The 13579-nt window shown below is 46.7% G+C and overlaps 1 protein-coding gene across 2 annotated transcripts in view; it reads left to right on the forward strand.

Annotated features, from left to right (window-relative positions):
• The window catches only part of PPEF1 (protein phosphatase with EF-hand domain 1), a 587279-nt gene extending 573930 nt beyond the window's left edge, over positions 1-13349 (forward strand). Inside the window, exon 16 of one of the 2 annotated variants that reach the window (XM_069636856.1) lies at positions 12015-12145. Coding sequence is in view for 1 of the 2 variants with exons in the window: in XM_069636855.1 (XP_069492956.1) it covers positions 12015-12211 (197 nt within the window). In the remaining variant the exon portion in view is untranslated. Of the gene's footprint in view, positions 1-12014 lie in introns of both variants that reach the window. The other variant, XM_069636855.1, reaches the window with a different exon arrangement.
• Positions 13350-13579: the final 230 nt, after the last annotated feature.

The raw sequence follows: 13579 nt of genomic DNA on the forward strand, positions 1-13579 counted from the left end.
TTCTCTCCAGAAAATTGCTCTTCATGTTCTACACGTGCTTTCGCTCTTTTGTGCTTGTTCAGGCCAGTCATGTCATCTATGGGCCCAAAGAGATCGTTGTTTCGGCCGTGTTAGACCTGCGGCCTCAAGAAGGTCTACGAAGGGGATGGACATGCAGACTGCATATATTGCCTGTATCCCAATCATTCTGCTGACAACTGTGAGGTTTCTCAAGGCTTCTCCCAGAAGACGTTAAAGTCACCGCAATCAGCAGTTGATTTTTGGCTGAATGAGGGTACTTTCCCGGGCTCGGAAGTTGGTTCGGCCCGCAGGGGCAAGTCCTCAACTACGGCAGAGGAGATGTCATCTTCACATCTGAGGGCGAGGTCTGCGGAACCCCCCTCTAAGAAGCAGCGCACAGCAGTACCAGCGTTGGCAGTGCAGAAAGTCAGTGAGTCCTCTGGGCATCAGAGTAGAGGGTCGGGAGGCCGCTCTCAGGCCAAGGCACGAGGACTGAGAAGCCGAGTGAATTGAGCGCCAGGCTGTCAAAGTCCTCGGCGGCTGTTAAGGAGAAGCCTAAGTCTCGAGTGTCCTCCTCTTCGACAAAGCACTCGGCGTCGACAGACCGGCACTGTTCCTCTTCAGGCTGTGAATCTTCCAAACATAGCTCCAGTTCCATGTCCAAGTGGTCAACTTCGCCGGAGAAGGCTAGGCCGGTGGCAGCCTTGGTCCCGTCACTGAGGGGTTCATCTACGGACGCTGGTGGTGCTGCCTTCTATTCCTTCGCCGGACGTGGTGACAACTGCACCGTCGTCGACCGGGATAGATTCCTCATCGACGACTGAGGCGGCAGGTGCGCCGTTGACTTTGGAGGTGCCGCGGCAGTCTGGTTCCGGCTTTGGGCCTTTGCTCCCATTGGAGATACTTCAGCAAGACGCCACCACATGCACCTTGGACTCTAGTCCGAAAGAGTAGCGTCAGGCATTGGATCTGCAGCCGGCAGGTCCATCCACATCAGGAGGCCTAGTGGCTGGTCCGCTCTTCCCACCCCTTTAGAAACTAAGGGAATGACAGATTTGCAGGCTCCCGCGACAAGGGCTACGGTCGCCCCAGTTATTCCTCCCAAGGGTTCCAGCGTTCTTTCCAGTCCACCCAGAGGAACCAGGACTTTCAAGGGCAGAGGAAGAGGGGTCCTGCAGCCTCAGCTACTAGAGGCATGTGGTCCAAGCCTCAGCAATGACTGCCATATAGGCAGTCAACTAGTGGGCAGAGTGGCGCACCATGTCGACGAGTGGAGGATGATTACAAAGCACAGATGGGTGCTGGATGCAATATGTTATGGCCACTGGTTGGAGTTTCGGCGCACGCAGCTCCCTATCCCACCAGGGAAGGTGTTGCAGCTGCATCTACCAATCTTGCGGCAGGAGGTGTGTCTGATGTTGGAAAAAGGGGCGATAGAACCGGTCCCGGTGTCGGAACGAGGACAGGGTGTGTACTCCCGGTATTTTGTGATCAAAAAGCCAAATGGAAAATGCCGCTCTATTCTGGACCCTCGGCCATTGAACAAGAATCTGCAGCGCCAGAAATTCAAGATGCTGATGTTGCAAGACATCATACGCTCGGTCCAGGCTGGAGAATTCTTGGCGTCGTTGGACCTCGTGGAAGCTTATTTCCACATCCCCATGCTTCCGGGGCATCGCAAGTTCCTACGGTTCATGGTTTGCGACGAGCATTACCAGTTTCAGGTTCTCCTGTTTGGCCTCAAGTCGGCTCCCAGGGCGTTCACCAAGTGCCTGACTCGAGTGGCTGCCTTTCTCTGCAGGGAGGGGAATCATGTTTATCCATACCTGGACGACTGGTTGGTCAGGGGATCGTCTCCTCAAAGGACGTCAGAATCTCTCCATGCTTCAATGCTCCTGTTACAGCAGCTGGGCTTTGCGGTCAACTTCGCAAAATCTTGTCTGACGCCATCCAGAGACCTGGTTTTCCTAGGGGCCCAGTTTCACATGCATCTCAATCTGGTGAAGCCGTCGGTCGACAGAATTCACAAGGTGATCTCCAGGGAGGCCTTGTGGGGGACAGGAACGTCAGTAACGGTCCGTGGTTACATGTCTTTTCTTGGATCCATGGTGTCCTGCATCCTGCTCATCCCAAATAGTCATCTGTTTATGAGGCCACTGCAGGAGTTTCTTGCCTCCAGGGGGTCACAGAGTCTTGGTTCCTGGTCTGACAAAGTTGTCATCTCCTGAGCTTTGGCGGAGGTCCTGCGGTGGTGGACTTGCTCCAACAACAGGGGCATGCCCCTAGTGGAGCCTGAATTTCAGTACACGATCATGACGGACGCGTCCCAGGTGGATTGGGGTGCGCACCTCGGCCAGTTTCAGGTTCAGGGCATTTGGTCTCTTAAAGAGGCATCATTACACATCAACATTCTGGAATTGAAGGCGGTGCACTGGGCTCTGAAGTAGTTTCTGCCTCTCCTTCAGGGTACAGTGATCTGGATTCTGACAAACAACACCACCACAATGTTTTACCTGCGCAAGCAGGGCGACACACACTCATGGCTCATGTCCCATGAGGCGCAGGCGGTCTGGTATTGGGCCATTGCTCACAGGATTCACATCACTGCTTACCATTTGCCAGGGGATCAGAATGGTCAGGCGGATGTATTCAGCAGGGACGCAGGTCCATTGCACAAATGGAAACTGATGGACGCCCAGGTGGCGCAAATTTTCAGGGAGTAGGGGTCTCCCCCTCTGGACTTGTTCACCAACCCGAAAAACAAACAGTGCCCGGACTTTGTCAGCAGGGTGGCTCATCCAGACTACAGGGGGGGACGCGTTCTCATTCCCGTGGACGGGCCTGTTCACGTACGCGTTTCCTCTGTTTCATCTGATCCAGAGAACGATCCAGATGGTGCGCAAGGTCCAGTGCAGGGTGATCTTGGTGGCTCTGTTCTGGCCCCAGCATGCTTGGTTCTCAGATCTGCTTCACCTCTCGGTGTACGACCCACTTCATCTGGGGTCGGAATTGGATCTGCTATCAGAGGACGACGGCAAGGTGTGGCATCACGACCCAGCATCCCTCAGTCTTGCGGCATGGCTCCTGACTACTCCGAATTTGGACATCTAGGGTTCCTTCAGGATTGCCCACTGATCTTGGCGGCAGCAAGGGCACCCTCTACCAAAGTATCTTACTGTCGTAAGTGGGTTAGGTTCTGTGCCTGGTGCGCGGAGCAACCGGACGTACAGCCATTGGAAGTGTCACCAGCTCAATTTCTGCCGTATCTTCTGCTGCTGGTGAATGGGGGGCTGGCTTTGTCTTCGATCAAGGTGCATTTGGCTGCCATCTCCCTGTTCACGAGACAACGCAACTCTACACCTCTCTTCAGCGACAGGTTGGTCAAACACTTCCTCAAAGGCCTTTTCAGGATGTTTCCCCCAGAGAAGAGGTTTTCTCCAGTATGGAGTGTCAATGTGGTACTCTGAGCTCTCATGAAGCTGCCGTTTGAACCCATGTCGACGGCGGTGATGTTGCTCATGTGGAAAGTCGCTTTTCTGGTGCCTATTACACCTGCCTAAAGTGTCGTCGGAGTTTCACAAGAATTCTACGATTGCCATCCCCATGTTTTTCACTAAGTCTACCACTCCTGCGGAAAAGGCGCTGCATTCATTGGACGTTAAGAAGGCATTGAAGTTTTATCTCGGCCGAACTCAAGTCTTCAGGATGTCAAGGCAGCTGTTTGTGGTTTTTGGCCCGTCCAACAGTGGGCAAGCTATTTCGAAGCACAGATTTTCCGTTGGGTCTCCTCTACGATCACCTTTAGCCACAGGAAGGCTTGCGAGCCATTGTGGGCCGTTCCTAAGGCCCATTCTACAAGATCCATGGCGCATACCTCCACCAGACACTGCTGTCTGGGACAACAGCATGTGGAGGATGTGCAGGTGGGACGTGTGGTCCTGCAATGCCTGTTCCCATAAGTTAGGCCCCACTGCTTCCGGGGTGTGGTTTTTCTTTCTCATACCTATTGTTGGATGATGTTAATTCTGTTGATTACTATGTCCTAGGGCATGGGGCTTTGTTTGCCTGTCATGGACCAATGGTTTATCATACTGCTATGTAATCTATTCACAGAATGTGAAGCCATGAATGATCCATTGCTGGAGAAGGGAGTAGTTTCTTACCTGTAACTCCATTTCTCCAGCATTGGTATCTTTCATGGATCCACATGCGCCCACCGCCGCTACTGCAGGCAAACCTTGGTTCGAGTTTCCTCTACTTTGGGAGGTTAAAATTTGAAGGGAAGTCGCGGGGGCTGGGCTATTTATACCAGACGTCCTATTGGTGCAGTCGAAAGGACCCAAAAAAGATGTTGATAGGGCACTCAGTGTCAAAGTTTTCCACAGGAAACACTATGTTAAAGTTATGAAGGCTTTCCCAGCCTGATGACCAGAAATATTGACAGCATGTGAATCCATGAAAGATACCAACGCTGGGGAAATGGAGTTACAGGTAAGAAACTACTCCCTTAGCCTTGGTCACCTTTCCTCCTCACCTTCAAATGCAACCAAAATGTACTGCTCTTCAAGACACTCCACCTGGGCCCACAGGGCCATCCCAGCACACTCCTTCTTGGGAACAGTGAGCAGTACTTAAAAGGACAGTAGCTCCACAGATAAAAACACACATGTACTATCTCATCCTCCTCCACCATCCCTATCCAATAGTATTCAACTCAAAACGTAGCACCAAAACATCAACCATTCATGTGATCAATGATGTGCTTTCAATATATTCAATAATGAAAATATTTTTTTATCCTCTGCCCATTCATTGCTATCACACAGTCTTTCAACAAATCTCTTGTACAGAGGTATCTACAGATGGAATCAGTAACATATCCCGTCATCTCTCAAGTGAGGTCCCCCTGGTGATTCCATTCTATCTCTGATGATCTTTAACCTGTACATGGAAATCCAAGGGGGGGGTCTTGCTTGCCAATGAAGGGATAGCCATTTCCCAGGACAATTGCAAAGTTTGATTCTCAGAAAATTGAGCATCTACAAATAGTGTCAAAAATTTGCTTTTTCAGGCTTTCCAGTTATTGAAAATGCACAGGTCATCATTTTCACAATGTTGATCTTCACATATCCCGGTGGATGTGTCCCAGTGCAACTGGTGCACTGGACAGCCCCCTAGCAAACATTATTGTCGGGTCCACACACCCCACATTCCCTATGCCTGTTCTAAACTTGTGCAGTTCAGACCAAAGCCAAAGCTCTGTATTGGCTCTTCAAGAAATGTCCATTCCACCCGGTCAAATACCTTTTCGGCATCTAATGACAATAGAACAGGATCAGACTAAACCCCTCGCTGCTCGCTCATTAAGTCAATAGATTTTCCAATACTATCAGCTCCATCACGACCTCTCACAAAGCCCACTTTGTTAAAATGCAACAATTTGAGAAGAATCTTGAACCTTATTGCTAGCACTTTTGCGAGAACCTCAGTGTCCAAATTTAATAACAATATAAGGCCTTTAAAATGTGCAGCCTTTAGGGTCCTACACATCTTTCGGCATCACCAAAATAACCACTTCCGCAAGGGAAGTAGTATCCTGTAATCTAGTGTAACTATAAATACAGCAGCTAGCTTAGGGGAGAGGCTCTTTGTGAAATATCTCGTACAACTGAACAGTAAAGCAATCTGGGTCAGAGGCCTTCCCTGATTTTTATACTCTTGATTGCTAAGGAAAACTCCATATTAGTAACAGGCTCTCCAAATTCCTCATTCCTTGTTATAAGAGTTCCAGGAACGTAAGAGGCCAAGCATAATTTAATTTGGCCTTTAATGGATTGTGTCTCAGAGGAATAGTAATGTTTATCTTAAATTTCAAAGAACCCAGGAATGCCATATGGGTTTCTCACTCATCCCCTGGTTCATTAAACACCACATCTACCCAGTGGCCCTCCCTTTGCATCCTGATTCTTCTAACCAACATGGAGTCAGTTTGGCCCTTATTTTCACAAAACATTTGGTTAAAGAATCTAAGTTTCTTATACATTTTGCCCATTTGCAAAGTCCTAACCTCCTGCCTGAGTGGCTCTAGTTCCAGCAATATTATGTTCTGCCACAGGAATGGACCTATAGAACTCTTGTTCAAATCAAATACCTTGGCCTTAAGTTGTGACTCCCTTAAGCTTTTCTCTTTTTTTTCTTAGCTCCTTCTGTCATGAAATATGGGTTTGTTTACATCCTAGACCATCCTGAGTGAACCTCTCCCCCCTCATTAGTTTGAAATAATTGCACAATGCTTTGTCTCATGGATTCTCGAAAAATGTGATCTCTCAACAAGAGGTTGTTACATTGCCTCCTCCCCTTATTCTTCCCTGTGAGGTCAAGATCCAAAGTCAACACTACCATATCATTGTCATACCAAGTTACAGGAGTAATCTTTCGCTCTATTGGTAGGGATAGGGACTGCTGGTCATCCTTTCGAATAATGTAATCCTTCAAATGTGGAATAGCTCTTTTGGGAATATGAGTAAAATGCCAAATGTCAACAGCCTGGGTTGGTCCCACTACAAGTGTCACATAACCCATATAACTTCAGTAAAGAGCTTGGCTAATTTAATGGCTGCTCTACCTCCCGGGAAACCCCCGCAGAGTGGGACTTGGACACTCTGAGTGAATCATTGAATTACAGTCTCCACTCAAGACGAAGAACCCGTCTGCCTATTCAAAGACTTTGTTTATGGCCTGTTCAATAAACATTAGTTGCCACTGATTTGGAACATATAAAGAGCGTGTTGACTTGAAATCTTTTTTTTAGGCCTTTAACCATTCTTTCAAAGCACTTCTTTACCTCACTATGACCGAGTCTGAATCTGCTTGTCAAAAAAGTGCCTACTGCATTTTTCTTTTTCTGATGTGAGCCCCAATAGGACAGACCTATCCCGAGTCTTTAAATTGCGGTTTCTTGACCCACTTTATAATGAGATTCTTGCACAAATAGTTTATACAGGGCCTTTTTCTTGAACTCTCTTGCAAGTAAATCTTGTTTAGAAGAGGACTTCAGCCCCTCCATGTTGAAGTATCCCACAGAGCATCCCAACGACTTTGAGGCGTTCATCGTAACTGCATTGCAATTCTCCAGTCTCTGTGCCAAACCAGGCAATCTTTTTCATTCCCAATCAGCCCTTAAAGCAAGCAAGAATGCTACTCAACCAAAAAAAAAATGGTCGCAGTCCAATTCCCTTCCAGTTGATCTTCCCTCCTCTTCTTATGGAACAAAAAATCTTGGCTAACATCAAAATGAAAAAACATGAATGTATGACTCTTTCCCTGCTTCATCGCACTCTTTCCTAATAAGAAATACCCAGCCATATTCAGAAGCATAACATGCGAATATGAGAATTGATCCTGGAGGTTAGAACATCTTAATCCAGCTGTTTTCTTCCATTTCTTGCTCATCTAAAAGCATTCCATTCCTCTTCCAAACATTAACCAGTTTAGTTCTTGTTTCTTTGGAACAGATTACAAACTCTATGATTCTGTATAAACTTCAAGAGCTCCTCTTGAAGCGCTAGTAGCATTTCCGTAACATACTTAACTAATTACAAAGTCACTTGATCAAGGTTTTCCTTCTTCCGCCCAACCCCGGAGGAGTATTCACCTTCATGTATTTTTTTTATCCTGACTTCCGGAATCTTTTTGGTTGTCGGTTTTATGTGAAAATGTCCCCTGGAAAAAGTCGCCAAGTACACAACCTTTTTCCCTGCACCCCTAAAATCCCTCCTCCCCCCACATATATTAGGACGGGTAAAATATTCTGTTCTAACTCCAGTCCTAGAATATTTTAGTAAAGTGCTTGAGTTTTGTGGGAGTGCACATTTCAGGAAATGTCACCCCCTGGCAACCTTTTCCCAGGGGACTTTATCACTGGATATCTCGTTGTCCATTGTCATGTTTCTGGGAGACCGGCACTGAATGACCAGCTTCAGCTTGGGTTCCTTCCAAATACCTCATCAAGCACTTTGTAACCTTTGGAATTTCCTCCATTTGGTTGACGGTCTAAATCCCTGCACTAATCTCAAATAGCAAAGCGAAGGGGAGGAGGGGGTAAACCCATCTGTATTTTGTAACATGTTCTCGCAGCCAAGTTGTGAGCGAGTGAGATTCACATCTTTTTCTTAAAGTAAGGACAGAAAGACCTTGAGGGATATGCGCCTTCGCTGATTTATATTCAACCCTCTGCTTTCCTCTTAACTTGTATAAGTTCTGATGATTATCTGTTTAATAGTAACAGCATACCACTATGGATCTAACCCCCCGCAAAAATGCACACTCTTCTGTGTGCTCTGTCAGTAGCCAAATCCATACCACCTTCATCTTGAAATATTGAGGAGAGAATCTCTTTAACCATCTTTTGAACATGAAACAACCTGAAAATAAAAACAACTTACCCGCTGAACATCAGAAACCGCGAATCCTTCTTCCTTCACCTGACGACAGACTCAAAAACAAACCTCACGTTCATACTCATCTTTAGACCACTGACCTATGACTTAACCTTTGAAGACACCTTCATAGAAGTCATCATGAACCTGGCCATCAAACACGATCACCTGATAATCCTCTGGGACTTCAAAATATGGTTTGAAGAAGAGAATGAAAACTCACAAAAATCACTAATCAAGCACCTCGAGACAATGAAACTACGCCAGATGGTTAAAGGTGCGACACACATAGCGGGACACACACTTGGCGCAATCTTCGCCAACAAAAAACGAATCTCAACTGCCCTGGCAATACAAATACTATTGAGCGACCACCTCATCATACCGTTCGTGATCCAACTAACAGCTAAAGAACCCAAACATCCCCAAGAGTTCACTACGATCTGGAAAAGAAACTGGAATACCATCAAAAGCAGTAACTTAAAATAACAACTGGAATCCTCAAAACCATCAACCGCAGCCCTTGATGGAATGGACCAAGACTAAAAAAGCAGACCTAATCAAGAACTGGGTCGCCGAAACAATAGACAGCATCTCCCCGGAAAAACCCTTCATCCCATCACAAAAGAAAACAGTGGCAAGATGGTTTACACCCCAACTCAATACAATGAAAAAAACAAACTGGAAACTTGAACTAGAATGGCGGAGAAACTACGAGCAGGCCAAAAGAATGAAGTATCAAAAACAAGTCTGAGCATAAAAAAAGGAAACGCTCAAAGCCAAAAAGGAATACTACGGCAACCGAATCACAAAAGCCACCAACACCCAGAAAGAGCTATTCAACATAGTAAATGAGATGAGAAATTCACCTGGATGTAATAACGCATCGGTAACTTCACACAATCTATGCAATGATCTTGCAGACTTCTTTGAAAATAAAAATCCCTGACATACATTGGATTATACAAAGTAGGCCAATCAACCAGACTGTGCGCCATCCCCTACCTACCCTGGAATCACAGAACAAGCTGCAAAGCTTCACCCAAATATTGGGAGAGACATTTCTCAAGCTGGTGAAACAAAGCAGCAAAGCAGGCTCCCCAATGGACTATTGCCCACCTGACATCTATAAATGAATTCTGACACAGGGCACAGCATTGGAATGCCACATAAACCACTTCAACAAATCACTTTTCAAATCTGCGTACATCAAACTGCTTCTCAAGTATACAATGGGCAATGTGGAAGGCCTCTCTAACTACAGACCGATATCAAACATTCCCTTTCTGGCAAAGCTACTAGAGACCTATGTCTATGAACAAACACTGGAACACATAGAAAACCAACTATTGGACCAGGCACAAGTTCGCTTCAGACCCATGAGAGGGGCAGAGGCGGCATTTCTCTCCATTTGGGACAACCTAAAGACCAATGCAGATTCCAACACAAACTCGGCACTGATACTACTCGACCTCTCCGCAGTGTTCGACACAGTCAGTCACAATATCCTCATCAAGAGACTCGAGAAAATAGGGATCATCTGCATTTTGGCTTGTCAATAAAGAGGAGGACTATCAGTGAGCATAATAACCATATGAATTAAGGGCCCTTGTGCACCTTGTTTTTAAAAATCTGCTTGTTCAAGCTTCAAACGGATAATTAAGTGTTTGATTAGGTTTGATTTTAAGAGCGCAGTGTGTCACTCTCTTTAGGTATGCGCCAGACCCTTCAATTTCCCCAGTGTGTCTGATCTAGGATTAGGTATACTAACTGGGCATTGGTTACTGCTAACTCCTTTCCCACCGGTAGACTACTTTCAGTCAGATAGTTTGCACCCCCCATCTCCAGCTCTCTGCTGCTTCTCTGTAATGCTTCGTGCTCGTCAAATGTATTGATTGGCTCAGAGCCTCACTGCTTTAATTGAAGATTCTCGAATGGGAACCCTCTGCAACACTTACTTCACATACACTTTACCAATATTTCTGATTCGATCTGTCCCATTTCAATTTCATTATTTTGGTCTCGGTGAGATGACCCACCCGCCTCCCCATCTCTCAGAGCACTTATCCGCTCTGCATGTAACTCTCCTACTGAGCAGCGTGACCTTTCTCATACTTATATGTACCGTGAAGCTCTGGCAGTTGAACAGTATGATCAACCGGTTCCATGTGTTAGTATCCCTGCAAAAATATTGCCATACAAAAATGCTGCTGTATTTTTGCACCGATATGAACCCACTGAACCTGCGGCAGATACCCCCGCAATCCCCATATTATTTTAAAGGGAACGGGGGACACCCCCGCAATCGTGCTCCCATTTACCCGAAAATGTATCCCCACTAATAATATCGCCAATGGGCGTTCCCGATGACCATATATATGGCAATATTATTGGTGGGGATATTATTACCTGATTCCGATCAACCCTCATTCCCCATCCAGTGAGCAAGTGCCCCGCATTTCAACATGCAGCACCACTGTGCCTGCCCACTCCGCAGGCTGCTCTCCTTGCCAGGCGCCTGCAAATACAAATTGTGTCAGGCTCCATGGAATCTTCTCTCAGCTTCCCCAGTGCATCACGCCTTCGCTAAACTCCTTGATCAAAAACTGTCTTGGGGAAGAGATTTATTTGAGGAAGCACTTCTTTGTTCTGTGTGGAGGGGTGGGCGCCCCACAATTAGGTAGGTATTGTAGCTGTGCCGATTTTGTCGTAATTATTTCCTCGTCGACAGCCCACTTTCACCGAAAGGCAGCTTGTCTGTAAACCGTCTATGTGCTTACTGCGCATCCTTGAGGCGAGGCACTAGGAAGTAATGGGGGACGGGATTCGTTGTCTGCGTGTCTGTGTGTATTTGAGAGAGGGTGTGACTGAGGATAGGGAGAATGGGGTGGGGTGAACGGCATGGTGCGGGCAAAAGAGCTGGGATTGCGGGGGTGTCCCCTGCAGGAAACATGACTGAGCCTGAGGGGAGAAGGGTGGTAAAGGGAACAGGGGTTGCTGGGGCGTCGACCGCATTGGGAACGGTCAGGGAAGGTGGCACGGAAAGGGAAAGATGCTTGCCACAGGGCCAAAACTGGGCCCGGGCAACCAGGCTTTGATGAAATCGGCCTGAGTTTAAACATCATAGATCCAGTATCCTCTCCCTATCATTTGAGTTTTATTTGAAAACTGCTCCCAGCAGCACACTGGAATACACTCATCAGTCAACATATGCCCGGAGGTGATGAATTGTGGGCACCAGAAGATGCTACCCTGGGTTCTGACAAGTGGGGAGGCGTGATGAAAGGCAAAGCAAACACCTTTTTCAACTGGGGGAGTTGGTAGAGTTGCCATGGTCATTTGACCTTTAACCTTTGTTCCATGTTGGATCTGGCCACACCTGCATACATCCATAAAAATCCTCTTTGTGACAGCAAAATTAACTAGAATGAATGGAACATGGCCTTGGTTCACGCAGACAAACTGAGGTTAATTTCAAAACTTGGCTTGACCTTGTGCATACAAATCTCCAACATATGTTTTTGCGCCAGTCCTCTGCATCTCATTCTTTAGTAATGTTTATGCTTTTTCCCATAGGTTTGATCTCTAATGAGGAGTTCCGACAGACCTGGAAACTCTTCAGCTCTCATCTCCACATCGAAATCGACGACGCGACCATCGATGAACTTGCCCGCACGATTGACGCCAACAAAGATGGCAGCATTGACTTCAACGAGTTCTTGGAGGCTTTTCGCGTGGTTCACAAATTCCAGAAGAAAGAGGACCAGCAATGAGAGAGGAACTCAGGCTCAGTTGGTTAGGCGCACTTATGTCTTGTGCGGCTGAGCATTAGACACCACGACCTGCAAGAGGGCCCCAGGCGGAACAGATAGAGCGGGTCAGTAACCAAGGAAGCCTAGGGATTCTAGTTTGGAAAGTGGTCCCTCAACAACTCAATGTGCTGTAGCAACAGCAATGCTGGCAACGTGCAGTAGCATAACAGTTGGACAGCAACAGTAGTTGAACAGGAAGAGACCTACATGAGAAGATATGCAGTGAGTGCTCTTTGTTGCCAGAAGAATTCTATCGGCAGCCAACGATTCTGTGGATTGCTTGAACTGCTTTGGTTTTAAATGATCTGTGCACTTTGAGGATTCTATTTTGCTTACATGGTTTCTCGGGAGGCATGGAAGCTAGTACCTTTCCTCTGATGTCTGGCCGTGTTGTTGCTTCTAAAGGAAGTCTGCTGGGTGAATTGGGTCCGTTCTCCACTATGCATGTACCAATTGCCGTGCTAGATCAGTAGGAGGGCTTGCGCGATAGTCTGAACAAATGCATGTGAATTATTAGGCACACAACGAAAGCATTGCATTGCTGGGTTTCTAATAGCCTTTCAACCAGGTGTCACTTGATGCTGGGTTACATAGGCGCACATGCAATCATCATGATTCCCTAATGATAGGCTCCACCAGCAATGACCGACAATGTTCACTCGGCTCCTCGTCCCAACATGATGAAAGCAAACACAAAAAGACTCGGAGAGAATAAGAAAAGAGTGCATTTGTAACTTAACCTGCGAGATCAAAAGCCATGTAAACCTACTGCCAGGCCAATGGCCTTAACCAATGAATTCTCGAAAATGCACTGTGATCTTGACAGACAGACCTGGTCAGAATTTATTTTGATAGCTTACTACATCACGAGGACACTACAAAGATGACAATGCGTCCAAAAGTGTATGAGAAAATGATGAGTCTCAGTAAAAGTCCCAAATGTTTTTCATATTTTAAGAAACAGTAATTGCTGTGTTCACCTCTACTGGGAATGCCTGGCTGCCTGCTGCCTTTTTAACTATTTTGTCACGTGTGAATAATTCAATTTGGAAGGCCTCGCTTCACTTCAGCGCTAATAAAGTTCTATATTTTACCTTTTGGTACGTTTGCAGAATTATGATTTGTGACAGCACAGGAGCGTTTTTCAAAATGCCGATCTCTTGGCATCTGCTAATGCCAGCATCAAAGCACCCGAGTGAGCCAGGGAGAAGGCCCTGTATCTGAGGGCAGAATGCCGCAAATGTGCAAGGTCCACGCCCCCCACCCAAACCCCCACCAGCCGTGATTTAGACATGTTTATGTATCGTAATATGATTGAATGAAAACAAG

This window comes from Ambystoma mexicanum, chromosome 7p (assembly GCF_040938575.1).
Source record: "Ambystoma mexicanum isolate Mex_15411 chromosome 7p, UKY_AmexF1_1, whole genome shotgun sequence".
Taxonomy (NCBI): Eukaryota; Metazoa; Chordata; class Amphibia; order Caudata; family Ambystomatidae; genus Ambystoma; species Ambystoma mexicanum.